Source organism: Atractosteus spatula, chromosome 7 (assembly GCF_055471065.1).
Source record: "Atractosteus spatula isolate fAtrSpa1 chromosome 7, fAtrSpa1.hap1, whole genome shotgun sequence".
In the NCBI taxonomy this organism is placed as follows: Eukaryota; Metazoa; Chordata; class Actinopteri; order Semionotiformes; family Lepisosteidae; genus Atractosteus; species Atractosteus spatula.
Genome location: NC_142712.1, coordinates 12,004,075 through 12,031,457, shown reverse-complemented (window position 1 = coordinate 12,031,457; position 27,383 = coordinate 12,004,075). Strand labels below are relative to the sequence as shown.

Below are 27,383 nucleotides of genomic sequence, written 5' to 3'. Positions count from 1 at the left end.
TTTCTTTTTACTTCCCTGTCTCTTTATTTAGAATACTATGTGAAATACATCTTTTTCCTTGGAGCACGTCATGCACATTCGTAATCAACTTGGATAACAATAGCCTGGGTGTTGCAAATCACTGCTTATTACACTCTACATACAGTAGAAAATACTGGCACTGAATGGTGTAAAACACATTCAGAAACCTTTACATATATTTTTGTTAAATTCAGAAGTACTTGGTAATGCTTTTTACAACCTCTATTAAACCATTTATAAATTTCATTTGCAATTATCCATCCATTTTCTAACCACTTCATCCAATTCAGGGTTGCAGGGGAGCTACAGCCTATCCCGGCAAGCAACCTTAAACAGTTTACCTCATTAGGAAGCTAAAAACCAATGTACTTTCTATTAACAATCAGAAAACAAAATGTTAAAAGAATGCATACAGTACATACAGAACATTAAATAAAGGAACTGTTTCTCACTTGTTTTTTTTTAAAAAAACAACTGAAGTAAACCATTGCTATAATTTTCAAATGTTTTTATTGTTATTGTGCTTCTCTGAATGTACTCAGCATAAACTCACCCTTAACCCCCTGTCTTGCCCTAAAATGATAAACAAAATATTACAAATTGAGTTTTAATTTTTCATTCTATGTTTTGCGTGTCTTTTTTGTGATAAAATTAATAAACTACACCTGTCTTCCAGTTTTTGTTTTGAAATATTTTTCTTATGTATAAAGATACATGAACAAACTTAAAATGAAGCAATTAAACACTTACAATATGAAGCTTTGCTGCAATTACTGAAAAGAGAACTGGGCACTTATGTTTTTGTTGCATTTTGTAACTCAGATTTTTGGATATTTGAGACAGATTGTGTTAAACTTAAGGCTAAAGGCTGACGACAATAAAAATTATTATCATAATTTGAGCTTTAAATGTTTCATAAGAGGTGTAGTTTACTCTGTAATTTAAAATGCTATACTTCTGTATACTGGAAAAAGAAACCTAACTTATAATGAAGTTAAACAAAATGAGACAACCTAAACATATTTCAAATGAGTTACAAACAGGTCACAAAGCTGTTGTTTTAACATCACAGTACAAGTAGAAACACCTGAAGAAATTGTTTTTGTGGGGAACCAAGGAAAAGCTTGAATATGTTTTGAACACAGAATCCCCATTTAACAACCTTTTTAAAAGGGAAAAAAGATTAAGAACAGAAGAATAAGTAAGCTGTCACATACTTTAAAAAATGTATGTTCAAATAGAAACATATTTGGTGCTTTCGATTTCCAATTAAAAAGCATATTGCTACAGCAGCAGAAAATATAGGCATCCTGAGGTGTACAGTATGTAATGAAATGACCCATAAGCTATATTACGCAATTTATGAATGGCACTAATGTTTCCTAACTTTAAATTAAGTCTTTACACAGTATCAGTTAATCACAGAAGAATGTCATTTTTTTTTCTTACAACATCCTTTAATTCACATTATGTGTCACATTTTGTAAGTGTCCTTGGGTATACGACTGGCACTCCACAGTTTAGAGAGAAAAACATATAACCATTACAAGCTTTCACCTTTCATTTGTTCATTGTTGTTTAAAGCTGGTGAAGGTTTGCTTTTCATTCCTTCGGTTCCACCTTTGGATGTCTCTTGAAAGAAGAGCCGTGGCATCCACATTGACATAATAATCCGTTTATATTCCTTCCTGAAATTCTGGTTGAGCAGTCCATAGATTATTGCGTTAAGGCAACTGTTAAAGTAGGCCATAAAGTAGCTCACAACAAAAAGCCATTCAGGTATTTTTGGAGCAATGGCTTTGGGGTTGATCGCTACAGCTAGTCCAATGAAGTTCAGGGGTGCCCAACAAATCGCAAAGAGGACAAACACCACAAACATGGTGAGAAAGTTCCTTAAGTCACTGGGTTTCAGTCTGGGCCGGACTTCAGTCTTCACCTTCCTTCTGACTTGAATCACCAAGATCCATATTCTCAGGTAGCAGAAAGTCACCACCATAATGGGGACAATGAAATGGATCACCACCACAGTTATCGTGTAAGAGGAGCTGACTGTCTGGGCAAAAGTGCAAGAGTAGATACGGGGGTCATACTGTAGAGACCCAACGAAAAAATTTGGCACAATTGCGACGACAGTCAGCAGCCATATCAGAAACACAAACAGCAGGGTGTTTCTGTAGCTGTAGAGTTTGTCATAAGTGAAGCTATGGCAAATGTAGCAGTACCGGTTTATTGCTATTCCAGTGATGTTGAAGATAGACCCTATCACGCTCAAGCCCATGAAGAAACCACTCACTTTGCAGTGAGTATCCCCTAGGGACCATCCATCATGGAAAATGGCAAACAGCACAAGAGGGTAAGGGTAAAATGCCACCACAAGGTCAGCGAAGGCCAGGCTCACCACAAACACATTACCTGTAGGAAAAGAAATAAAGCTCCATTAAAATTAAAAACAAATTGCTTATAAAGCATAACCCAGTCCTACCAAACCTGCATGCTGTACGATAACAAAGTAATTTTATAACAAATCCTTTGAGGGTAAGAATCAGTACTGTGAGATTAGAAGGCAGTTTAAATGATTGGATTGCTAGCATTTAAATCAGCATGTCTTCACTGTACTGTAGATGTTAATGATCTGAATATGGTATTTTTAACTCTTTTAGCATTTAAAGTTGAGCTACTTTGATAAATTAACTTTTCTTCAACAGCTTTTATAGAAGAGTACGGATTGTTATACAGTACCTCTGATATTGATTACTGTGACTGACAAACAGTAAACTAGATAAATGTCCTCGTACAAAGATTTTTTTTGTTCTGGGATCAGAACAGATCAAATTAGATGTGACCTGCAAAACTCCCCTTCCACTGTAGAGGTTTATTGAAAAGTCAGACTTCATGTTCCAGCTTTTGCTGTCTGCATTTATTCAATTCATTCTTCAGTCTTCATTCAGAGATTCCACGTGGTGTAGTTTCCTCTTGTCAACACCATTTACAGTACATGTGATGTGCCAGAAAGAATTTTGTTGCTATTTCATTCTTCATGTTCAGCTTCTTATAGTATATTAAATGAACAAATTCATTGAAGGCTTTAGTTTGTTTTCTAAAAGTCTGGTTCAGTAAAGGGTTTAACCATTTGAGATGTCTTTAATAATTGTAATTTTCTTTTATCTTGTCAACATCATAACATAAACATTTATCTTTGCTCAAAATGTATATGGTTGATTTTTTTTCCCTCAGCATAAGCACTGCTATAATACATGATAAAGACTTTCAGTTTTTACTACATTTTATCTTTAATCTACATTGTATAATCTACCAGTCTTCTTTCTTGTGAAGTCCACATTTCAAATGATTTTATTTAATTCAGAGATATCTAAATATATATTAAATATATGTTTTCAAAATTCAGTTTCTGGTTAAGAGGCCAGAAGCAATTTTTCAGAAACCAATCAGTCAAAATGTCTTGACCCTTCCCTGGAAGAAGCAGATTTCTGACAGATGGTTAGATGCAATAGTCAGAGTAAATAATAACCTAGGTAATAACCTATGAAGTTTTTTTCTTCACAGCACTGAGGTCAAATAATCAGAAGACTGTATTTACCTTAACTAACTATTTAGAATTGTATTGGATTTCTATATTTCTCTCATAAAACCTTTTTTGTCCTGTAAACCACTGGTGTCAGAGAAGATTGATAACTCAATTAGGTCAGGTTAGTGCTTTAATTAGGTTCTGTGTGAAGGAGCTATTGTTCTAATTATATGTCACATCTCACGTATCCTTCATTCTTTTATACATGATATGTATTTGCATATAGATTGTGGACCACCAGTTCAAAGCTCTCCTTTTTCTGTAGATAAACAGAACCATCACTTGATATGGAATGTAATTTCATCACCCATGACATTGCTTAATTGGTCTTGTTTTTCATTAAACATCTGATATGTAAGTGAAAATAACCCTAAGGCAAATATACAGTATTGATTGCTCCATAGCTAGATGCCAGGAGTTCAATGTAGTGTATTGAACCATATTTTAATAATAGTGCTAGTTAAAGTCTTCTTTAGCATTCTCTATAACCATAGAGAAATAAACATTTAACAGCTGTTTAAAATGCACTGCAAGCTATACTGCAACAACTCTCAATTACTGTGAAATGATCATGATTCCCTAGTACTCCATGAAATAATGCTCAAAATATCCATCAAAATAAAGGAGATGACACGGAACTCTTCACACATGATTAAAGCTTCTTCCACAAGACCTCTACAAAGATAAAAATATCCAACTCTGAATTTTGGTGTCTCAAAACAAAGATAAAGTGGTGTACATTGTGGGGCTAAGGATTAGGGATTAATTTCAAAACAAATGTACATCCCCCATTTTATTAACTCAAATGCAAAGACTAAACTTACACACTTGGGTACTTGCACACCCAACTACAAGCATACAATGCATCTACATCTCTTATTAAATGAACCATTATCATCAGTACTTTCCTGTTCCTGGGTTAGTTTTTGATTCCTTTCTTTTTCACTATGATAAAGTCAAAAGATTTAAAAATGGCTTGTCAAACCAGGGTTAAAAAGTGAATAAAATAGAACAAATTAACATTATTGATGCAGAATATATACTGTAAAGCAGGATGTGCAAAAAAAAAGCAGCAGTGAAATGTAGAAAAAACTACACTACTGTCTTTTAAACACCATGGTTGAAGAGGAATAAAAAATAAGAACATATGAAATTAAGAACAAAACTATTTAATTTCAGCGAATAATTACCATTTTAAACTAGCAAACTTCTAATGTGACTTTTTAAAAGGATATCATTTTAGTTTTTTAGATAATTTGAAAGGGAAGTTCTACAAACCTTCAACTTAAAAGCTACAAAAAAGCTAAAGTGCATAACAGGGTTTCACATAAATTATAGAAAGCTTGCAAATGTAAACTGCTTCCAAGCACTACAGGAAAAAAAGAAATCTTTTTACAAACTTCATGTGGGTAGGCGGAGTAAATTCAATTCTGTATGTATTTTGTATTGACAAAGACTCCTCTGCGATTATGAACTTTGTGACTGAATTAAAATTTCAATACAAAGATATTAAGTTTATTATTAAATAAACTTGAAAGTGAGTAGCAGTGAGTACTGAATCATGAATGGGCATGACTCATTGGGCATGAATCATTGACAAGTATTTGTAATTTTGTGAAGTCACACAATTTTGTGTTGCAACTTTTCAACAACAACAACAAACATGCTCATTAACATCATAATCCAATACCATGCTGATGGATATGGTAATCTTTTGGGGCTCATACAGACATTAATGTTGAAGAATGTAATTGTGTTGATTTTTATACTACTGTACTTTATCACATAACATAAGGGACTCTCAGAAATTAATGTCTTGTTTCCGTTGAACAGATTTTGATATTTCATAAAATCTCTTAGTCGTTTTATCGTCTGTAGTTCTTATCCTTCTTAATGGATGTGAAAGCAGATAGATTAGCAACACTAAGAACTTGATCCATCTGCTAGTTTATTGACAGCTTCGATCTGGTCTGATATCAGGAGCCAGGACTTTTCTGTGTCATATTTTTTTCCAATTCTGTTTTAGGTTTATAGATTTAAATGAAATGTTACTGTCCGCAAGCTAGCCCTGTGTGTATTTCTCCCCTAAAACTGGGTCAAGCTCTGACTATATCTTGGGCTCCTTTTTCGCTCTTGTGAAATTGGCAGCAGCCAAATGAAAAACATAAATGAATTAAGTTAATGCTTCTAAACCTTAGACAATTTATAGATGTCAGGCATAATATAACATTTTTCAAAAGCTACTAGATAATGGAATTGCTGATCTACCAAACAGCTGGCACCTATAGTGAAAAGACAATGTAGCAAATTTTGTTATTACATTAATATATTGTACTGTGTTTGATTACTTTATATTGTAACTGGTTACTTTGTAACCAAGTAGAATGTGAGTGAAAATCTATTTTATAAATCATGTGATGTTTCCTATATTATATATTATATTATCACAAGAAATTATCTTGTGTGCAGTTTACAATGATTTGGCCATGAGTTTCAATACACATTAGCTGCAAAGTCAGTGAAATCCTTCTATAAAAGAAGTTCTTATAGGACAGACCGTAATGCATGAATGTAAAAGATAATAAACAGGGTATTTTTCTGGATCAAGATGCCACCCATCAATCAAATGCCTATGCAGGGGGCTCTCTATAAACATGACTCTTATTTCACACATCACTGCGGTTTTTTTCAGCCTTCCACCTTCCTATTCTTCTGTTTCCCTGCATGCATGGCCAAAGGGGAGGAAGGTGTCCTCAAGAGCAGTTTGTTCCACCCTGCAGCTCTTCAGTTTTCGTTCATTTTCATTTGCATTAATTTTATCATGCAAGCTAACAGGGTGGCACATAGTGCTCCAATGGGCAAGGCCACAGGCCAGAACACCCTGTCAGCTTCATTTACCAGTGGAGATCTCCATTCGCACAGTCCACAGTTCATTCTAAGGCTACACACATACATTATATTATTTTACATTTTACAGATTGTTGCATTCCTCTGACATGCAACACAAAGGCACTCATGTGAGCTATCAAGCGTATTCACCGCCCATGGAATTTCTCAGATTTTGTTCTGTTATAATATGGAATCATCCTGTATTTAATTGGGATATTTTTCAATTGATTGAAACATTAATTCTAAATATAAAACAGAAAATAACTGATGGCATAAGTATTCACCCCCTTTGCTACAACACACGTTCTGTAAATTGGGTCAGGTACAACCGATTGTCTTTAGAAGTCACATAATTAGTTGAATGGAGTCACATCTGTGCTATTAGGATGTTTTACAGAGCTCAGGTTAAACACACCTACAGTATCTCTGGGAGCTCCTACAGTCGATTAACACAGTGCCCAATAAACTAATGAAGATAAAGGAATATTCAAAGTAAATCTGGGACAGGATGATTGAAAAGCAGCAATCAGGGGAAGGCTATAAGAAGATTTCCAAGGCATTAGATACCCCAAAAGCACAATGAAGTCCATTATGAAGAAATGGAGAAAATATGGCACAACTGTGAATCTGTGTAGGACAGAGCATCCTCAAACTCTGAGTATATGGGTAAGAAGGACACTAGCCAGGGAAGCCACCAAGAGGCCTGTGACAGCTCTAAAGGCATTAAGCTCTTCCATAGCTGAAAAGGAAGAAACTGACAAACTAAGAAATGACAACAATTCCCAGGGACTTCACAAATCTGGACTTTGGAGAGGCAAAATGAAAGGCATTGTTGAAAAAAATTCACATCAGATTTTGATTACAGTGTGCCAGGAGGCACGTGGGAGCCCAAACATTGCCCTTTTTGGGCTCAACGCTAAGTTGTATGTTTGCAAAGCACATGTGAGAGATTTCACCAAGAAGACTCATGGCTATAATTTCTGCCAGAGATGCCTCTGCCAAATGTTAACTCAAGGAGGGTGAATACCTATTCAATCGGTTATTTTTTGTTTTACATTTATAATGAATTTCAGAGGTTCTGTAGAATTTTGGCAAAAATTCCTGATTAAATACATTGTGATTCCATATCGTAACACAATGCAATGTAAAATGTCCATGGTTTATAAGATTGGTAAATATTTTTTATTGCCGCTATAAGTGGTATTATAGCTATAAATTATTTGTCTTTATTTTACGTATATATTGTAATTGTTGACTAAGTGCCTAAATTCAGATCTTGCTGTTATTTACCATACTCCTTTATCATTGTGTGTAAATTCTGATAATTATGAATTCCATTGCTCTTGAACACTTTAGTGAAATAATCTAGAGTCAAACATTTACACTGAAATGAGCCTCTCAAAAATGCAGAATTTCCATACACAGGAATAATAGGCTGACAGCCGTCAGAGGTGTACTGTACATGGGAACAGAGATACAGACTTTCTTGCACTTTTCCTGCGTATAAAAACTTAGCAAAACATTAAACTTTTTTTCACTTTATGAATCCAATAATAATCTTCTGGCTTTAATTAATTTTAAACAGCCTGTGTGTCAAAAGATGGTACAAATCTCTTTGGTTACAGGAAAATATAATATACAAATAGCATCCAAAATGTATGCCCTCTTTCAAAATGGCAATTTTTGCAGGGTTATGTTGAAGCTGTCTATGGCAGATTAGGTTTTAAATCTTCCACTGTGAATACCATATACTTCAGATAAGGATTTGGAATTTCATTTTCTTAGATTAGGTATTTCATACAAACAGGTTAAACTCTTAAACTCATTCATTCAAATAATGTGTTACAGTAAATGAATTAACGAAAACATTTTCAGCATACCTGGAGTCTTTAATTTCCATTTGAATACTGGAACACTTATTAATAATGGTTTAATTTTGTTAGCGGGTCAGCCACTATTGAAACTTACAGAGGCTTTAATCCAAACATTCACACCTTGGCCTCAACACAGTAGGGTATTGACAAACAACACCAAACCAGTTTGGTTTGAACTGTCTGTGGGAATAGGATCAGTTGAAAGCAAATGTACAGTATTTGCTCAGAATATGAGAAGCGTGGAATTCCAAATGAGAATTAAATAATTAAGTTGCAGGAGCAAGGTTGGAACGGTTTAGGTTTAGAATCAGAAGGGAACACTGACTGAAAAAGAAGTAAATATAACCTAGATTAGCAAAGCCAACATGTAACAGACGTCAAGAGTCTCTTCCTTGTCATATTTTGTACAGGCTGTTCCTGCCTTCATTTGTTCTTATTTTCTTCTGTGTGTGAAATTAAGACGTAAGATCAATGCAAGCTTTTGCTGAATGATTCCAAAACTTCCACTTTCAAGCTGAAATACATTTTTCTGTCACCATACTGAATTCCCGATAGGTGCCCATCCATCCATTGTTATGTTATGGAAAATAGCAAGATAATGTGTACAGTATTAATGTTTTCATTTTGTAATACATTATTTTATGTCTCTATTTTGACTTAACCTGCGTGTTTTGTGATTGGATTTGTTTACGAATAGTGAATTAAATGGAACCATGAACTTTGGTAAGAAAACAGATTAAAAAATATACTTCTGCTGTATTTCATACAACCTTAAAATGATGCATTTGACAGGTTACCTCCCAACATTCAAGTGTCAGTGACAGCACATGATCCATGAAAATATCTGGCATTCAGTAATATTTGATGTGGAAACCAAGGTTAAACTATGCCCCAAGGGGAGAGATGCAGTATTCATTTGAGAGAAAATATATATTTCATGTGAATTGCATTTATGATGCATACAGACTGTATTTAAAGCTTTCAGCAGAACAGTATAGATAACTGTGTATCTATAGATATACAGTATAGATAACGTCTGTTGACAGCTGCATTGTCATGCTGGTGCCCGATCCTGTCAGATTTAGTAAAGTAATGTTGCTTAGCATGGTCAGTACTGTTTTGGAAGACATATACAGTACAGAAATATAAGGAAAACCATGGTACAGTACTTTTGAAAATATTCTTGGTATAGCAGTAGTTGCCACTCTTAGCTGAAACACAGCATAATTTCTGACATATTTCCCCCCTTTGAAGCATTTGAAACTTTTAATTTGAATTTTTGACTGAATTTGAGGTTCAGTGTCACAGTCTTACCAATATTGTTCTGCTTTTCATTTAGGCAATAGTCGAGTGTTTGTTTTGTGAAAAATTCAGCCATAATTATTTTTTCTTTGTCAGCTTGTGAAGATTTCCAGCTTTGTTTTCCAATCAGTTTGCAGGTGATTCTCTCCTTCAGAGTGTGCTTCTCATGTACAGTAAATAAACACTATAGCACTGTCCAAGGTCCTGAAAAGTCTTCTACAAAATGTGTCTAGTTAAAATTCACAAAAAGTCTGATAGAAACGTCTAAACTGAATCCTACTGTACATTTATCCTTAAACTCTGCATCTACACTATCCGGTAATACCTTAATTCTTTAGTTGGCTCAAAGGTCTGCAGATATTTACATCACTAATACGATTTTAAAGTGTGTTCATTTTCATGTCCTCTATCTGTTGCCTGTACTATCAGTTCTAACTCTAACCCAAAACCTGTGAAAGGCCTAAGAGAGTATTTTTTGTAACATCTTGTCATTAAAGTTTTAAAAACCAGATATTGATGTGTTTAAACTCAGACAGAAGCAGTCCTACATAGTTTTGCTTATTTATTCAATAAAGTACGCAAGGCTTATCTCAGATGTTAGATTAATATTTTCTGCTTGCATTCTTGGAATACTTAATGTGTTGTTTAATCAACCTTTTCAACACAGGGACATGTTTTTCTGGCATATGTCTCATTATACCAAAGAGCTTCAATCATACCACAGGAGACAGAAGGTTTGATTGAAAGCCTGTGGAATTTTTCTTTAAAAAGAATCTGAAGCTTTGCGACCAAAAAGTATGCTACTGCTACTGTATAGACCAAGGGAAATGACTGCCTACCTTAATCCATCTCTGACTGATTGTCACATGCCACACTTATTCTCGGGTTTCTCGGGTTGTATTAAAAGAAGAATAAAATATAATTCTTGTGAAAGAACAACAGGACTGACTGGAAGCAGGAAAATAGTTTTAACTCTGCTGTTAATGGAGATGGCAGGTGTGCGTGCATAAAAATGAATTTAAAACGTATTGCTTAACCAAAAGTATGTAAGTTTGGTAAAAACAAACAAAACATGTTTAGCAGTTAGCACACTCTTGGAATTATCACTATATATGTCCATATCATCTTTTAAAATAAAGCTCAAGAAGTAGTGTAAACAGTAAATTAGAAAGCAGACAAAAAAGGTATTGACAAGATTTAATATCTGTGAATATGCAATTTGACTCAATAAAAACCTGTGATATACAGCTTGCTCTAATCATATGAAAAATATGTACATTTTATGCAATGAAACAATTTACATAACAATATAAATCATATTGATAATCAAGACATTATTACCAATATACACGGATGTCTGTAAAATAATGCTCAGAGTAATGACACGATCAGGAAACACTGCAAATCAATGGTATAATTCTATAATAGAAAACATTATTTATTTTATAATTTCCCACAATTGCCTGCCTGCCACTCTTTCTTTTTATATCTGCTGAACATAACTGAAACAGGTGGTTACTTGTTTTTGTGTCCCCTATGCACGCCTGCAGTACTATTTTTAGTTTCTTTAAAAAACAATGTTGACTGAAATGGTGGCAAGTAATTCTGAATCATAAATAAGCTTTGTTAACAATTTAAAGTTTTCCTTTTTTTCATTTAGAAGATGAATTTTAAAAATAAAATAAAAAAAAAACTATAATCTGTAATGGAAAGAAGCAAGAACACATTATGTGAAGTTAATTAGCTCAGTTGCCAGTCAAACCATGTGCCTTTGTGCTCAGTTGATGTCCCTGTGACTCACTGTCACCACATACTGGCTAATCGTCTTACAGCGCCTCCCCATTAAATTAACAGAGTATGTCCGATTTTTTCTCCTCATTTAAAAATAAGTAAAAAGTGTACAGGTTAAGAAATGGTATTTTCTTATGGTATCATGATATTTTCTTTCTATTCCAGCTGCGTACTGTATATACAGTATATACACAAAGGTCTCTGCACTGACCAGTTTTCACATGTATCTTACTACAGTACATACCTGTAATTGAATGAAAATAGGGTTCGAGAAGAAAAAACAGTGCAACACACAATCCTGTTTATGTGGGCAGACATTACACTACATTGTTTCACAATGTCTTGCAAATTCTTTAATATTATCAAAAGCTGGAAATGTGCCTGTTTGTATATTGTTTCAGCTTCTATTACTGGTACAGTATATTGTACTGTATAATGGTTTGTTATTTGCTTGTCTGTCTGCTGCAGTAGATTTTAAACAAGCCATTTGGGTTGAATCCTAATTGCCTATACAAACATCAGACCCCCACTGCTTTATTTACTAAGGTTCAAAGGGAGAGCGGGCTGACATAATTTTTTACAGTGTTGATGTTTCCATCCTCCCTCTACTGCTCTTCCGTTATTTACATTTTAGCTTTCATTTGGGAATCTCTGAGCAGGAAGAAGGTTGTTTACTGTTTGTTGATCTCACTGTGCAGTCAGGCAGTTATCTTTTTTTTTTCTTATTTAAATGCTGTACTTGGCTTTCTTTATCGAAGTGTGACACATACCTGTAGCTGGTGGGAGTGTTACGAAAACAGTTTAATCTTTTACGAGCCTCAGATCAGCATTATGGTTTGGAACTTTCAATGAGGCGGACTCATTTTTTGAGTAATGGATAGATTCATTTATTTTAAGCTGAATTTATTAATTATATTGTATATATCTGTGTGCTGAAAATAAGGAGATGTAAGTGCAAGGAGGGAAAGTCAGACAAGACCGTATTCTATAAACATAGAACAGATCCACTGAAACTAATCAGATGTTACTGTATCTTTCTGCAAGATACATTCTTAAATCCAGTGGAAGAGAAAGCACCAATGTTTCTCACGTGACAGAAATCTAGTTTCTTACTTCTATTGTAAAAACATTGCACTGACATCATTTTTAAATACATTACTTCAGATTTGAAATATACATACTCTAATATGTCCTTGTTATGCTAGAGATTGACAAAGTGACCTAATTCAACCATTTACTTGACACACAAAAGGCTACTTTCAAAATACCATTCTTTGCCACTGTCAGCATTAATACCAGTTGCTGTTGTGTTCAATACATAACAAATAATAAATGCTATCAAGTTTGTAGAGGGTTACTGCTGCCAGATTTAATCCTGATATTAATGCTGATCAGTAACAAATGTCTTTTAAGCTCTCAAAAAATAAAATATGTGGTAAAGTGTTGGTTAAATCACAAATAATTAAAATACTTGTTTACAAATAAGAACAAAAAAGGAGAATATGATGCCACTATCAGTGAGGCCAAACTATTAAGCATACATTGGAAACCACATTTGACCTGAGGTCAAACTGAGTTTTCAGTTTGAGTGGAATACAGTGTAAGGCTTTCAATACTGTCAGAAAGCATCAGGGGATGAGTGCCAATTTCCCAGAAGGGGGATGCTGAAACATAGAAGAGGGCAGAGAGGAGGTAAAGAGACTACAGAATGTTTTCCAGCACTGTTTCCAGTTTAACTCAAAGTTTTTTTTTTTGGTTTAAGCCCTTTTCTTCTTAACAAAATAGAGTATGTATGTGGCATATCGCAACGAAAATCAGATCAAACACAATTGTTATGTTAGCATCATTCTCATTCTTAAATATTTATGATCTACATGGAAATTTTGGGGGAATGGAGAGGTAAAATCTAAGAAACCTAAGACACCTAAGAAATGAGCTTGACTGTTGCATGACAGCAGATTGCCCTCCTAACACACAGACACTAGCAAAGCTCCACACAATTCGGCACTTTTGCACACTATAATCTGCTTTGTTAAGGTATCAAAATTAAACCTCACAAGTTATGCCAACAAGAATAGAAGACTGTTTGAAAGTCTACAAACAGAAACATGACTGGGAAATTACTGTATACAGTAATTCATAAGTGACTTAATGAATTTAAGGTGAGATGTTTAGGTTTTCCAAGACTGTATTCCAAGACTCTATTTACTGTACATAATTATTGGAAATATCAGGTAAGATCATTTACAGTATGTAGTAAACAGAATGTCATTACTATGTACAGTACATGGGTGTCAACTCTGGTATAAAGTAAACAGGGGTGTTGAAAAACTGTGCTACGGTCAGCAATGACATCATAATTCTTTAGGTATGCAAGTACAATGTGGCCAACCAGTGAATTCCATTGTAATCCCAAAGGCAAGTAGTCTGCTGTTGCTGATTTATTGGGGGAAACTATTCTGGACCACATTCACTTGCACATTTCCATAAGCAAAAGTTGCAACTTCATTTAAGAAGTGAAGATGTGCAAACCTTGCTTTCACAAATGCTGACTAGTGAGGAGTGGTATTTCAATATTCCCATTAGTTTACTGTAATCTATCAGGGATTGCATGACCACCCATGATGCTGACAACATGAATAAATTAATGTCATTGATAACACTGTAGTGTCATAAGGATACCATAAGCAGTACTATTTTATGGCGGATTACAGTTGAACAAAGCAAAAATTATCCACTGTCTGAAGCCTTTTTTCTTTCACAAAAAGAAAACTTTTTTTGCCCAAGAAAACTCTGGGATGATGTTCTTGCCAGTCTTTCTGAATGATTAAAAAAAAGCTTCTTATAAAAATCCAGCCTTAGTGTAGTATGAAATTTAAAATTATTCTTATTTATACTTTGGCTGTGAATTTCTTCCTCAGTTTCTCCCTGCAGTTATCTTTCCTTATTTTAGATTAATTGATCTCCCCATTTCTTGTCAATTCATTTCCTATGAATTTCTTGCCATGTCTGTAATTAAATGGTTTTCATGATTTATAGGAGGAGTTTTTAGAAGGATGAGGATGCCAAAGAAAGATAATTCATACTATCTGCTCTTTGGGAAATTAATAATGTAAAATTTTTGAAATCACAGACATGGTATCAGGCTCTTATCAGAATGTAGGTTATCACTCTAAAGTGTGGGATTGATGCATTATGCTATTAGTAAAGCACAAAATAAAATCATTATTGGTGTTTTATGAGAGATTTAGTCATATTATAATCACTTTATCATGGAAATCTGTTGTATCCTAACAGCTGTAATCTTGATAGATTACAGCTCAGTGTGAATCGATTCCTGACTTTAGAAATGATCTCGCTTGGTCTTTGTAGAGGGAAAACTGAAAAGAAATGTTAAATATACTGAGAGGCATACCAAAAGCATTATTTGTATTTGAAATGCCTCTCCTTTCTGTATAATAAACATATTCCTTTAAACCTAATAGCTGTACCACTTACTGTAATGCCGACTGTATATAAACAGATACAAATGTTCAACTTGTTAGTGCAGTCCCAATTATTGTACATGATGTATTAATTTATTTAATGTATTGTTCGTTAATCATTTTTGTGTGTATATATCATACATTGTCTTACAGTTGTTGGTATTGAAGCCTTTTCTATTTATATTTTTATGTTTAAGGCAATACCGTACTGCATATTAAAAATGAGAACACAAACATTAACCTAAATGTCTGTTCAAACAGTTCTACAAAACAGTTCTTGGCATTCATAACACATCTGAGTTTTGATAGTTTGTAAGAAAAAACTAAAATTTCTACATTACTTGTTAGCAATGAAATGTTGGCATGTGTGCGGACTAATGCAATGAAATTTATTGCTCCACATCTAGGAGGAGTGATTAAGATAATATAAGGCAAACATTCCGCTTGTGTTTTATTTCATTTCATTATTAGAATGCGAAACAAGGATTCAGGCACATTTTGTGTTAAACACAATATTTTTATTTCCCCCAAGAGCATTTACAACATTGATGTTTCAGTTGTGTTCGAATATTAAGGTCCTACACTAACTCATTACCTGACATTATATTAATACTGTATATCGTAGTAGAGCTTAGAACTTAACGTTGCAAGTTTCATATGTTAAAAAACAATTTGTTACTTTTATAATAATAAAGAAGGTGTTCTTAGCAATAATTCTCCCTCAGAAATTCGTGAAAAAGTACCTGTGGTTATATAGACACACTCATTCTTAGAAAAGGTACTTGAAGTGTTATAGAATATTAATTGGATCCATTATTATACACTAGACACATTTATTTCTGTAAGGAAAAATTTTAAAACTCATCCACTTGGACTGGGATCAACAGTCACTGGTTCAGTCTTTGAAAAACTTGTGCGGAGTGCTACAATGTTAAAAGTTCATATTTTTCACTAATGGTACAGGTATTTTATTAATGTTACCAAATGTCCATCATTGTCCTTGAGTTACATAAACTAATGGAATGATTCATAATGTTAAGCAGGTCTGCTAAATAGGAAGCCTTGAATTTTCTCATAAGTGGAATTAGACCCTTGAGATGTAACACATTGTTTTCTAAAGGACTCTAGAGATATGAACATCGCACAATTGTGTGCTGATTTTTTTAAAAGGGCTTTCTCATTACTGCTTAAAGTATAATGTGTCATCAGGCTTTTTTCATGTGTGAGATTCTGAAATGTGTTAATACCACATCAGTGCACTGCAGAAAGAAAAACCTGTAGAGTGTATTGAAAATGTCTTCTGGACACATTCACACTGAATTTGTTGGAAGCCAAAACAACACAGCAACACATCAAAACAGTAGGTTCAAGGTTAAAATGTTCTTTTTGATCATTTTAACTGGGAAAGTTTTTGGAGCTTTGCTTTTTTATATTCACTCACAGTGGTCGAGTCTAAAACCTATGGCCAATTCTTTCTTTGTGCTGTTTGTGCAACAGCATTTGTTAAGTTGTATGGGCACTAATTGTAGAACCAAGTCAGTTTTTGTTTTTTCTCAGTGGTAAGCTCATTTCCTTTTATTCTGACATTGCTTAAAGAAATACATATCAACTTGAATTTCTGAACCCAGTAAATCAAGCCATTATTAAAAAACATTTTTCAATTAAATCTGTCACTACAATGAATTAATACAGTAATAATACAGTTGCTAGACAGCTAGCTTGTGACACTCCTTCAGCATTCAGCCTCTCTCATTTATTTAATTTGTGATGATCTTTTTGTAAAAATCTCATTGTATGCTCTACTTATTTTCCATGCAAACAATTTTAGAATTATCTAACAACTTACATTTCTCTCTGTTTAATATATACTTTCTGCAAAGATTTCCCATAAGTCTTGTGTGAAGAAAAGTGTTAAAGAAAAGTTCAGCTGTTTCCTTCCTAAATAACTGAACACTCAGCATGACTCAAGACTTTTTATTAGGAAAAAGCAAAGATTAATTGGACGCCATTAAACCAACACAAAAAATGCAACACTTAAATATCCATAAAGGGCTGGCGATTAGTTATTTTTTGTATTAAAAAGTAATAAGTTCCCAAAGCTTTTTATGGATATCTAACTTTCAGCTTCAATGAACATTCTCAAACATCCAAGGGACCATACTATTTGATCTGGCTATTTGAATGGAAAAACAGGATTATGTGCTTTTTACTTACATAAATCAAGAAATATCTGCCTTTACCCCAAAAAACAAAATGTATCAAAATGCATTTGAACAAGATCCCATCCTGTAAGTGCAGGGTATAAGATGGGATGGAAAAATACTGTACATGATTGCTCCCCTGCAGTAAGGACATCATCCCAGGACAATGGAGAAAGGGAAAATTTAGACTGGCCGGTAAAAACTAGCTCGCATATCTTTGGGAGATGGAAAGAGCACCAAGCAAAAATCCACTTCCTAAGACTGGAATCTAAATCAGGACCCCAGATTTACAGGGCCTTAGAAGCCATACAACCCATGTTAAGACAAGCAAAGCTGACAATTAATTAGAAAGCACCTGACTCAGCACCCCTCTCATATCTCAAATGTAAGAACATGCCTTGTCTATACAGTTTGTCTCTATACCTGTCACGTCCTGCACACCTAGAGGGCGCTCTATTTCTGTCCTGTTCCTAGTTCCCTGTGATTATTCATGTCTTTACGGTATGTCTTTGTTGTGGAGCCCATTTACTTCCTGGTTCTGCTCTGCTCCTGGCTCAGCATTGAGGGTACGGATGTCCTGAGACCCGCCTAGCACCAGGTCGCTCTTGTCCGTGGCCTGAGGGCTTAGGTTTCTATACCGACATCGTCTGACCCCCTGATCCTGGGCTAACCCCCATGTTGCCCTCTTTTACCGCCACGCATAGGGCCTTTATTGCTCTCCTGGCCATTCCACGGCTTGCCTTTCCGACATCCGTGACAATACCTGTCTAAAAAGCATCACTTTTCCTTCAGGAACATGTTCGTACACCTCAAGCTGTACAGGCAGATGAGTCATTTATACTTTTGCGTACATCTCACAAGATTGCAAAATTCCCAGTATTTAAAAAACAGAGCCTCTGCTGTAAAAATGCTATAGTATTTTATGCTTGAGAAGTGCTATATTCAAGAAAATACTGTACATTGGCAGCTGATCTTGATTTTCTGCTTAGGTACTCTGCCTCATTTCAACACTTATCACACATCAAAGGCTTCCTCTTCACTCTTTGGAGACAGTTATGCAAGCCTTTAGCTGAAATTACCACAATGCATTTATAATAGATATAAAAGGAAATGATTCCAGCTCCTTTTAATGTTCAGTTCCAGTGGTACAAACAGTGAAGCACGTGGCACAATTCTTTTTAAATCCATTAATATGCTAAGGCTCCTTCTTCAAAATGTTTTAATAAAACACTTGCCCAAAGCACAGACCATGAGGAGTTTTTCATTGTTCTTTCTACAACAATTTGATTATTTACAGTAGGCCTTGTTTTCAATTTGCAGTTGTAGTAAAACGTTGAGAGATACCTGCTCATAACTGTACATATACAGTACACACACTGTAAAGTATATATACTTTACTATAGTATGCTACTGTATATATGTACATATATATATACATATACTGTATATATGTAGAATCAGATATACAGATATACAAAATACATATATTTTATACTGTACAGTATAAAAAATATAATATTTGTACCTTAAATATTGTAAATACCTGCTTGTGTGCTAAGACTAGGATAAGATAATCCCCTGTAACTCTGTAAAATAAGAAATCCCTAAAACAGCCACGTATAGCCACAAGTTGGCTTTTGAATGATAACCAAAAATACACAGATGGTAATGCCAATTATTTATGATCTGTGACACAGTCACAGAACAGAATAAGCCTGATCTATACTTTCATCAAAAATCTTAATTTTATAATTTCCTTTTGCTTACTAAAACTTATTTTTTACTGAATTACTGAATTGGTATTTTTTCGGTAATTTATATACCAAAAGTACTGCAGTAATCTTCTTTTGGGAGGGGGAGGGGAATGAATGCTGCAATGCTCCAAAGGGTTAGGGAGAGGGATTAATTTTGCATTAAAAAGTAAAAACAGAAAGGAGAAAAACACAGCTTCTCGGCTGCGAAGCCTTCTGTGAGTTTATACTGTATGAAAGAGGAGGAATGTAAAGAGGGGTGGGTGAGGATTAAAATAAAGAAAATATAAGAGAGGGCAAGGAAAAGTGAAACGGGGCTAAAGAGACCAAAGTCTAGGAGACAACTTCCAGGGGAAGTGAAGAAAGCAGAAATCTGTAGAATGGAGAGATTAAGAACACATTTATTCAGTAACTGAAAGTTGGTACACAAAGTGCTACAAGGAGGACCTCTTTGTTCCAGAATAAAACTTGGTGTCTGCTACTGCAGTATCTGATCTCCAATTTTTATAAGAACTAGTGAATCATAATTTCTGGGGACCTGGAACAACTGAACTGTAATCAAATAAACAATTGATCTGTTAAATTAAGTAGATGGTTTGGAACTAAAATCAGAATACTCTTTAGTCCTCAAGAACCAGAATTCCCTTAACTGCATTAATTAGTTGTTTAATTACACAATATCTAGCAGCTGTTCCTACTTTTAAAAAAACAGATGATTTATGGTGGACTATAAGACTAACAACTAAGGCTCTCCAGGACCAGGGCCTCATTAATGATGACAATAAAAAGGACTACTATACAAGGATCAAATAACATTTTTAGGCACTTTCTGTAATTCCCAGAAGTTTAATTTCAAACAATTTTAAGATTTTGATAACTCCACCATACATCTACTGTAGATGTGTTTTACAGAAAGTTTACCCACTTCAACTAATGGGGTTCTACAGTAGTTCTGAGGTTCTAGTTTTTGATTTAGTCAGTTATGAAATAGCAATGAAACTGCCAGCAATTTGCAGGCTATGATCACCAATACTTTGGCATTCCCCTGTTCACCTTGGGGATCTGAGTCTGTAACTCACAACAACTTTTAAAGTTTTTCTATATGATGAAATGGACTATTGATCAATTTATTTGACTTTGTACCTTGGAGGTCACTTAGCACACACTTTTGCTTTTTTACCAGTATTTTAGAGACACAGAAGCTCTAAATACATTGGTCCTGATTAGATCAAAGCTTTGGACCACTTGAGCCTCCTTTACCCAAAGGCAGATTGAATTCTGTGATCACAGGTTGAAGTCTGCATCATATCACAAGCCAGGATGCTCCGAATGGCTGGCACGATTGGCTGAGAACTGCCAGTCAAGGTAGATTGGGATAAGTCAGATAGGGCAGTGGCACAGTGAGCCCTGCAGTCTCTGAGTGCTTTAGGCATGAATTGATGTTGGTAGCAGTTGAGAGATGTGTCATGCCTTATGTAACAGTATGTAAAGACATCAGAGGAGATCTATCGCCATGTGACCTAAATGCTTTTTATATGGTTGAGAAAGACAAATAAGGTTAACAATTTTGCACCTAAAACAACTAATTCTTAGAGCGATCATGCTTTCTAGCCTTAAGTTTTATTTAGTTTTTGTTTAATAAACTTACTTCATGAATATAGTCATGCAGATTTTCAATAGCAGACATTTGCTGTTCAGTTGTCTCTGAAGTGTCTGACTATGGTATTGCATACTTTTGAAGCTGATCATGTCTGCACTCTTTCAGATAACTAAATGTCAAAGGAATTCCCGAAATCATGTTACATTAGTGAAGGGCACAGCAGAGAAGAAACATAATCACTGAGTCCACAAACAAATGAAGATTCAGAGAACAGTATTGTTCACCCAAATAACACTAATTTTAGACTTGGAGGCAGTAATATTAACACTTGCTAATGGTGCACTTGGAAATCCCGTTATGCTGTCAAGAAATGAATTCCTTTATCTGCAGCTTGAAGCTGAGACTTAGATGACACGCAAAGGATTTTTTGATGAGAGGGAAAATATACAGTATTCATTTCTCCATCTACTTCTCATCAGGCAGAACCTGCAAGCTATTTTAACAGACCAAAATGCAGAAAATCGTATGATTTGACTGATTGAAGTGCTACAGTAAATCATTCTTACTATAACATTTTAGCACTTTTCTGCAAGTTCTTTCAGAATATTCTTCAGCAAAGATTGTATCTCTGTTAATTAAAAATGAAATAAGACGGACAAAAAGTTTTGAAAAAAACATGAATAACCTTTAAAACACATCAGAATATCAAGATACCATTCCTAAAATGGTGAAAATAATCTACTTAGCACTGATAACAAGGCACAAAGGCTAAGGCAACCACAGTAATTACAGGACTGCATCACATAACAATTGACAATTAATTGAAATGATTGAAATTATTTAAACATATTTATGATATACACTTTGTTTAAGCGATGGATGATACTGCAACAGAACATTCTCATATACTAGAGTTATAACTTACAACACACCAGACAGTATACCAACCAAAAAAACTGAAGACAACTTATTCAAGCATTTTTGAAAACACGCAGTAATGCCCTCAGTCTCTTATCTTTCTGAGACGAAAGGGAATAGGTTGGCCAATATTATCTTATCAAAGTGTCCATTAAATTGTGTACATGAACAGCATTTATTGAGCTTGAATAGCATAATAAAGCAGAATGCTGGCATTTAGTGCCAAACCTAGTGGTAATTTTTATACCAAAAGTACGGCAGTAATTGTTTGGGAATGGAACTAAGATGAAGCTACCTTGTCTGTAAAAAGACATTAGGTTGCTATTCCGTAGCAAAGCAAGCGTAACAAATGTGAACTATTGGCTGTGTAATTTCACAGCACTAAATATAAAGTATTAAGAACTGTAAGAACTGATTTTGCTTGGCATTGTAGAGAACTTCCAAAACTCCCTACCCCTCCTTCTGAATTGTTTAGCCTGCACAGCAATCTTAGTAGCTATTTTGCAGGGACAGCAATGGACAGCAGGAGACAATATGGAGCAGCAATGAGAAAGCAAACAAAATTTCAGGATATTGTGTGTACTGTAGATAAACGTGTAGCATTTACTGTAATTCAAGACATGTTATACCAAAATTGCACGGTGCACTAGGATTTGGAGTTACTGTAGACCTCATTCAGAATATTGTGTACACTATGATGCAAAAAATATTTTGCTGCTCCACAATCATCCAAGAGAACAGCAAACAGATACGTTCTGGGACTTGAGGGAATCTCCTGTTCTGATGGGCTGAAAGCTCTGAACCTTTTTAGTCTTGAACAAAGAAGACTATGAGGGGAATAAATAGTTAATCGTGAGCTGGAGAAAATACTGTAAGTAGAAACTACATGGAAGGGTGTTTAAAACTGAGAACAGGAGGAACATCTTTTTACTAAAGTTTAAACTAAGGATTGTGGGAGTATGGAATAAGCTACTAAACCATGTTGTTAAGATTGGTACCTTGACTTCTCTCACAAAATAACCAAGGGAGACTCTTGGATCTATTAGCTACTAACTACCAAACAGACTAGATGGTCAAATGGCCACCCCTTATTTGTAACCTTTCTTCTTTTCTCAGGGCAATATTAAGGCCGGTCAATTAGTTCTCCAAGAGCAGGTACTGCATTATTTCTGTGACAAGAGTGACTAAAATAAATAAACCACCATAATGAAAATTCATAAAGGGAGAATTCATTAATAATCCAGAAGGAATTAGTGGCAAAATAGAAATTTCAAAGACATGAAAGAGTACATAATTAAAGGAAAACATAAAAGATCTTGAAAAAATGTATAAAACTATGACATTATATTGAGTACTAGTACTTTCATCCTAGGAAATAGAAACAATATGCTTGCTGTACTACTTCACATTTGATAGTTCACATGTTCACATCTTTTATCTATTACATTCAAACCCAGCAGTGACTGAAAGTTATAGAAAGTTATAGAAAGTATTCATAAAGCATTTACTGTACCACCAAGTTTAAATACCTATTTTACATACAGTAAAATAAGGTTGTCATTACATTTCTACAAGGGGAACAAATCCAGCTCTGAATACATGCATAATGCATACTGTATTTGTACGAATCTAAAATCTCATACTGTTTTCCAATTTGGAGATTACTGATGCAAATGGATTGCAGTGGTATTTATTTTGTAAAGCCTCATTTCCTAAGAGTTGGTACAGTAATTTAGAAAGTTGCTAATACACATACTAGACTATTCCTTACTCTGTACATTCTACTTTAACCATAAGCAGCAAGTCTTTGTTTTTTTTATCTACGGTACCATGCAAGTGAAACTTGTCAACCTTCATGTTCTTTTTCCATTCAATATGAGTGACTTCAGTGTGTTCAGAGCTTGTGTTTCTACTGTCATAGTTGTGTTGCTAAATTACATATTTTATACATATTGTTTGAAGCACACAGACCATCAAACACTGCAACATTAAAAAGAACTGATACAGGACAGAAACCTGCCTGAGTATTTTACAGATTCTGATGGGTGTACTACTAAGTAAAAAAATTATTTACTTTGAAAATTAATGGTCAGTTTTACAGGAGAACAATGGGAATGAGAAATGCATGCCTAGGACATATACTAGGACATATACTGTAAGAGCCTTTTTTCATGAAAATGACCAAGCAGGAGTGACTGCAGGCAAGACATGGACAGATTACAGCAGGGTTAATCCCTGAAACACCTTCTACAACGTAGAGAAGAGGTAGCAAAGGAGAACAGACTTCAAAGTCATTTTTGAAGCCATGTATTTAATCGGCTGGGTTTGATTTAAAGGAGGTCTGTAACCCTGCCCCTGGAGTACCAGAACAGCTTGAAATAATTGGCAGTAGTTTCATTAAAAAAGCTGAAAATCTGAGCAGTATGAGCTGAAATCTTAACAAGATGTGCATGTAAATGGTGAAGTAATTCTGTTGATTCCTGAGCCCGTCTTGTTTGAAAACACTCAAGTATTCCACAATAATTTTCAATTGCATAATTAAACTTATTTTAATTTTTGTAGACCCCTCTTCCGTACCCCTGAGTTTGTAATATTAATGTTTAAATTAGTCATATTTCTCTTTCAAGAAACAACTATCTTCCTAAAATGTGTCCTGCTTGATGATTCTTCAATTACATTGAAGCATCAGCCTTCTTTATTTTCAGAAATAAGACACATTTATATATTCATACTTACAGTAGTTTACATTTCCTGTGATAGATACATTCTAGTTCATATAATATCCAGGTACATCCATATTTTTGAAAAAGAACCACTCATTTATTGTGTATTCAACATAGAACGCTTCTCCAAAGTATGGACATCACTGATTGTCTCTGACATGGTTTTGAAATACAAAAACTATTTCAAACTGTTGAAAACTATTTGAAACTAACATAAGAACATACTGTATAAACATACTCAACACAATTTTATATCACTGGGCAAAATTCTTGTTTTATCTTGTCTTGTTTTATCTTAGACAATAATGTTTAATGTTTAATACAACAGAAACATACAGTACGATTGTTTAACACCAGTTATAACAGTACTGGACCTGCCCAAAACCCATACACATAATACTCTAGCATTTTTCATCAATATCAAATGAAGATGTAACATATCAACAAGCTGATGAAGTTACAGACCCATCACATAAAGTTGCCAAACACAATATAATTTTTTCTCTGCATGCCAACCGCTTGACCAGACATAATTTGTTTAGTTTTTCTCCCAGATGAAAAGATACCACTTTGATTACTTCTGGGAAAACACCATTACAAACTAATCAAGGCTCATTATACTTTTATTTGTAAGATTTATCTTCAAAACTTTAAGTATCTGTTGAAGTCATACTGAATATTGATGGCTTCACAAATTCACTTGTCTGAATCAGTCAAATGATCAAAGATTTTATTTCTACTGTAGGACTAAAATGTAGTTACTGAAAGTTGTACATTTAATGATATTTGATCATACTTTTTGATAAGTGGCTGTTCAGCTTTGATTCCTGGGAACTACATAACACCAAATGAATAGTCCATGAATCTATTATGACTTAACAATGCTGAAACACTTAAGCAATTGGAATTATTAGAGCTAAAATGAGAATATTTCCATTCTGCCAATTAACTTTACAGTACATACTGCTACGACATACTGTAAGCAAAGATGAATAGAGCCTTAATCATTTTCTTGTATATTGGCAAATGATCCAATAAAGACACAATATAAATGTGTACATAAACACATTAATTAATTTGACTTGATTTGCATATTTGAGCATGTGACACAGATACCTTTTGTCATGTCTGTTTGTTTCTCATTTTTACTTACACAGTTAACAGGAGATTCATTCCAGGTGTTACTGTCCTGTTTTGCTATAAGTACATAATAGATCACCAGAAGCAGCTACAGTATATTAAATACATGTTATATATTGAAACCTAAGTAGCACTGGACACAAAATAAAAGCCTTACTGACAATTCAACTTCTCTGCAGCAGTTTGGATTCCAGTTTTCCTTAGACCACCTGATGTTGGTAGAACTGCAATAGTATGGAAACATCATCTTTTGGACTGATTCTAGATGGGGTAAATCTATCTGTAAAATGATTCTTTCACAATTACTGGAGAGGGAAAGGGTTAGGATACTTAGAAAACATTTTGAACTTTAAAATGGTAGGTAAAATGTTCCAACCCCCTCCCTGAGATTATTAGAAGGTTAATTTATACAGTACAGTATATGACTTCTACTGTATATAATTGTGTCAACTCTTCCCTACCCATTTGCTCTCCTGTGTATATAATTCTGTGATTAGAGAAGCTAAAAGCTAATTGTAAAAATAAACCTGAATAATAATGCATTTTGTAAATGGAATCGTGGTTAATGTTGACTTAATGTTGTTATGCGAAATTTAAGCGCGTCTTTTTCATTCCCTTGAGAAATTTGGAATGTAGCCCACTAGCGTTCACAAGATGTGTTAAAAACCTGTTGAATTGGTGAGGAAAGTACTGTACAGTAGTTAAATTTCCCCATTTTAAGATTCACAAACTCTTCAAAACTGTTAGGACATTTGCTTCAATAACCGTAATAACATTACTGACACTAAACATTTTTTTAATACAACAGTTGGGTTGACAAGCTAGTACGTCCCTCATTAATACCCTACATTTAATTTGGCTGTGTAATGGACCAGCTGTGGGCTCCTAGTATACTCAGCAGATGAAAAAGTGATAGAGTAGCCCGTGGTCTAACAATTTGAAAGCCAGGAGTTTGCAAATCGTTATTCTTGTAATATCGAAGCTTTTCTATTGCATTCTTTCTGACATGTGCAGCCTACCATGCACAAGAGCAAGCTGCCAATTAGAGTCCGGTGTTGTGTAATTTCATGGACTTGTTATACTGTATATCATAGAAAAAAGTGCCGCAGAGAAGCCCATTCATTGAATGCCCTTCCATTCATTGTTTTGTATCTACTGTATCTGTCAAGCGTGTGAATGAAGTTTGTTATCAATGGGACGCTCATTCATTAAGTGTCTGCATAAAGACACTAGTGTTAGAAATAAATATTTAGGGCACGACGCGATGAACTGTAGGTTTAACGCTAAATCAGTCGCATGTTGCAAAAGTGTGTAAATGTAACTGATAACACAGTACAATCATGTGATGCTTGCTACCTACAGTAAATGCACCGTACATTTTTTTAAAATCAAGTTATCATCACAATCACGGTTCAGATATCAACATAAACATGAATTTTACACAACATGAGCCTTTTTTTTTCTAAAAAGAAGAACCATCAAATAAGCATTGTTTTGACAGGTTAAATGCCTCGCAAGCTTGTAGCTGTCAAAAGTACGAACATACAGTACACAACACTTTGGTGCGTCTTACCTGCGTTTCGAAGTTTCCGATTTCTGAGAACGGAAATAATCACCAGAAAATTCCCCAAGACATCCACCACTGTTGTGAATATCAGCACGCTGGCCAGCACGGTGACCGCCCAGGCAGGACGAGGGTTCCCTCCCAACGCTCGACTGTGCCCCAGTTCTGAGCGGTTCCTGAGGAGGGAAACATTTTCTGGCATGTCTAAAACCTTAGTTGCCAACTCTCCTCTTCCCTTTTCGAATCATTCAAATACTGATGCCATTATAACAAACAGTACTGACTAGAGATACCTAAACGATTTTTTTTAAAAAGCCATGTCAAATAAAGACGGAAAAAATTGAGTTTTTCTCTTTTTCCAGTAGTTCTAGAGTAACTACTCTACTCGAATGAGTAGAAATTTCCATTGACCTGGCGGTTTATAATAGTGCCGGTTGTGCGAGTTTATTACGCCAGCTCGTTTTAATATTCACTATTGATCGGGTATTTCAGAAGGCGTGGGTACTCCATGCCCACGTTTCCTTAGTCTTATTTGCAT

At 34.7% G+C, this 27,383-nt stretch overlaps 1 protein-coding gene across 1 annotated transcript; it reads right to left on the bottom strand.

Moving 5' to 3' along the window:
• Window positions 1-27,383, bottom strand: LOC148830471 (melatonin receptor type 1B-like). Its single transcript, XM_088921085.1, has 2 exons — window positions 26,855-27,383; window positions 1-2,433 (listed from the first exon to the last, which is right to left on the bottom strand). Exons 1-2 carry the CDS (start codon window positions 27,045-27,047, stop codon window positions 1,565-1,567), a joined length of 1,062 nt encoding a protein of 353 aa, XP_088777211.1. The 5' UTR covers window positions 27,048-27,383; the 3' UTR covers window positions 1-1,564.

What these genes read in the sequence shown, in the direction of transcription:
- LOC148830471 (XM_088921085.1), bottom strand. Translation starts at nt 27,047, where the DNA reads ATGCCAGAAAATGTTTCCCTCCTCAGGAACCGCTCAGAACTGGGGCAC. An exon ending in TCGGAAACTTCGAAACGCAG is followed by an intron (nt 2,434 to 26,854) that starts GTAAGACGCACC and finishes CTTTTCCTACAG; the next exon opens with GTAATGTGTTTGTGGTGAGC.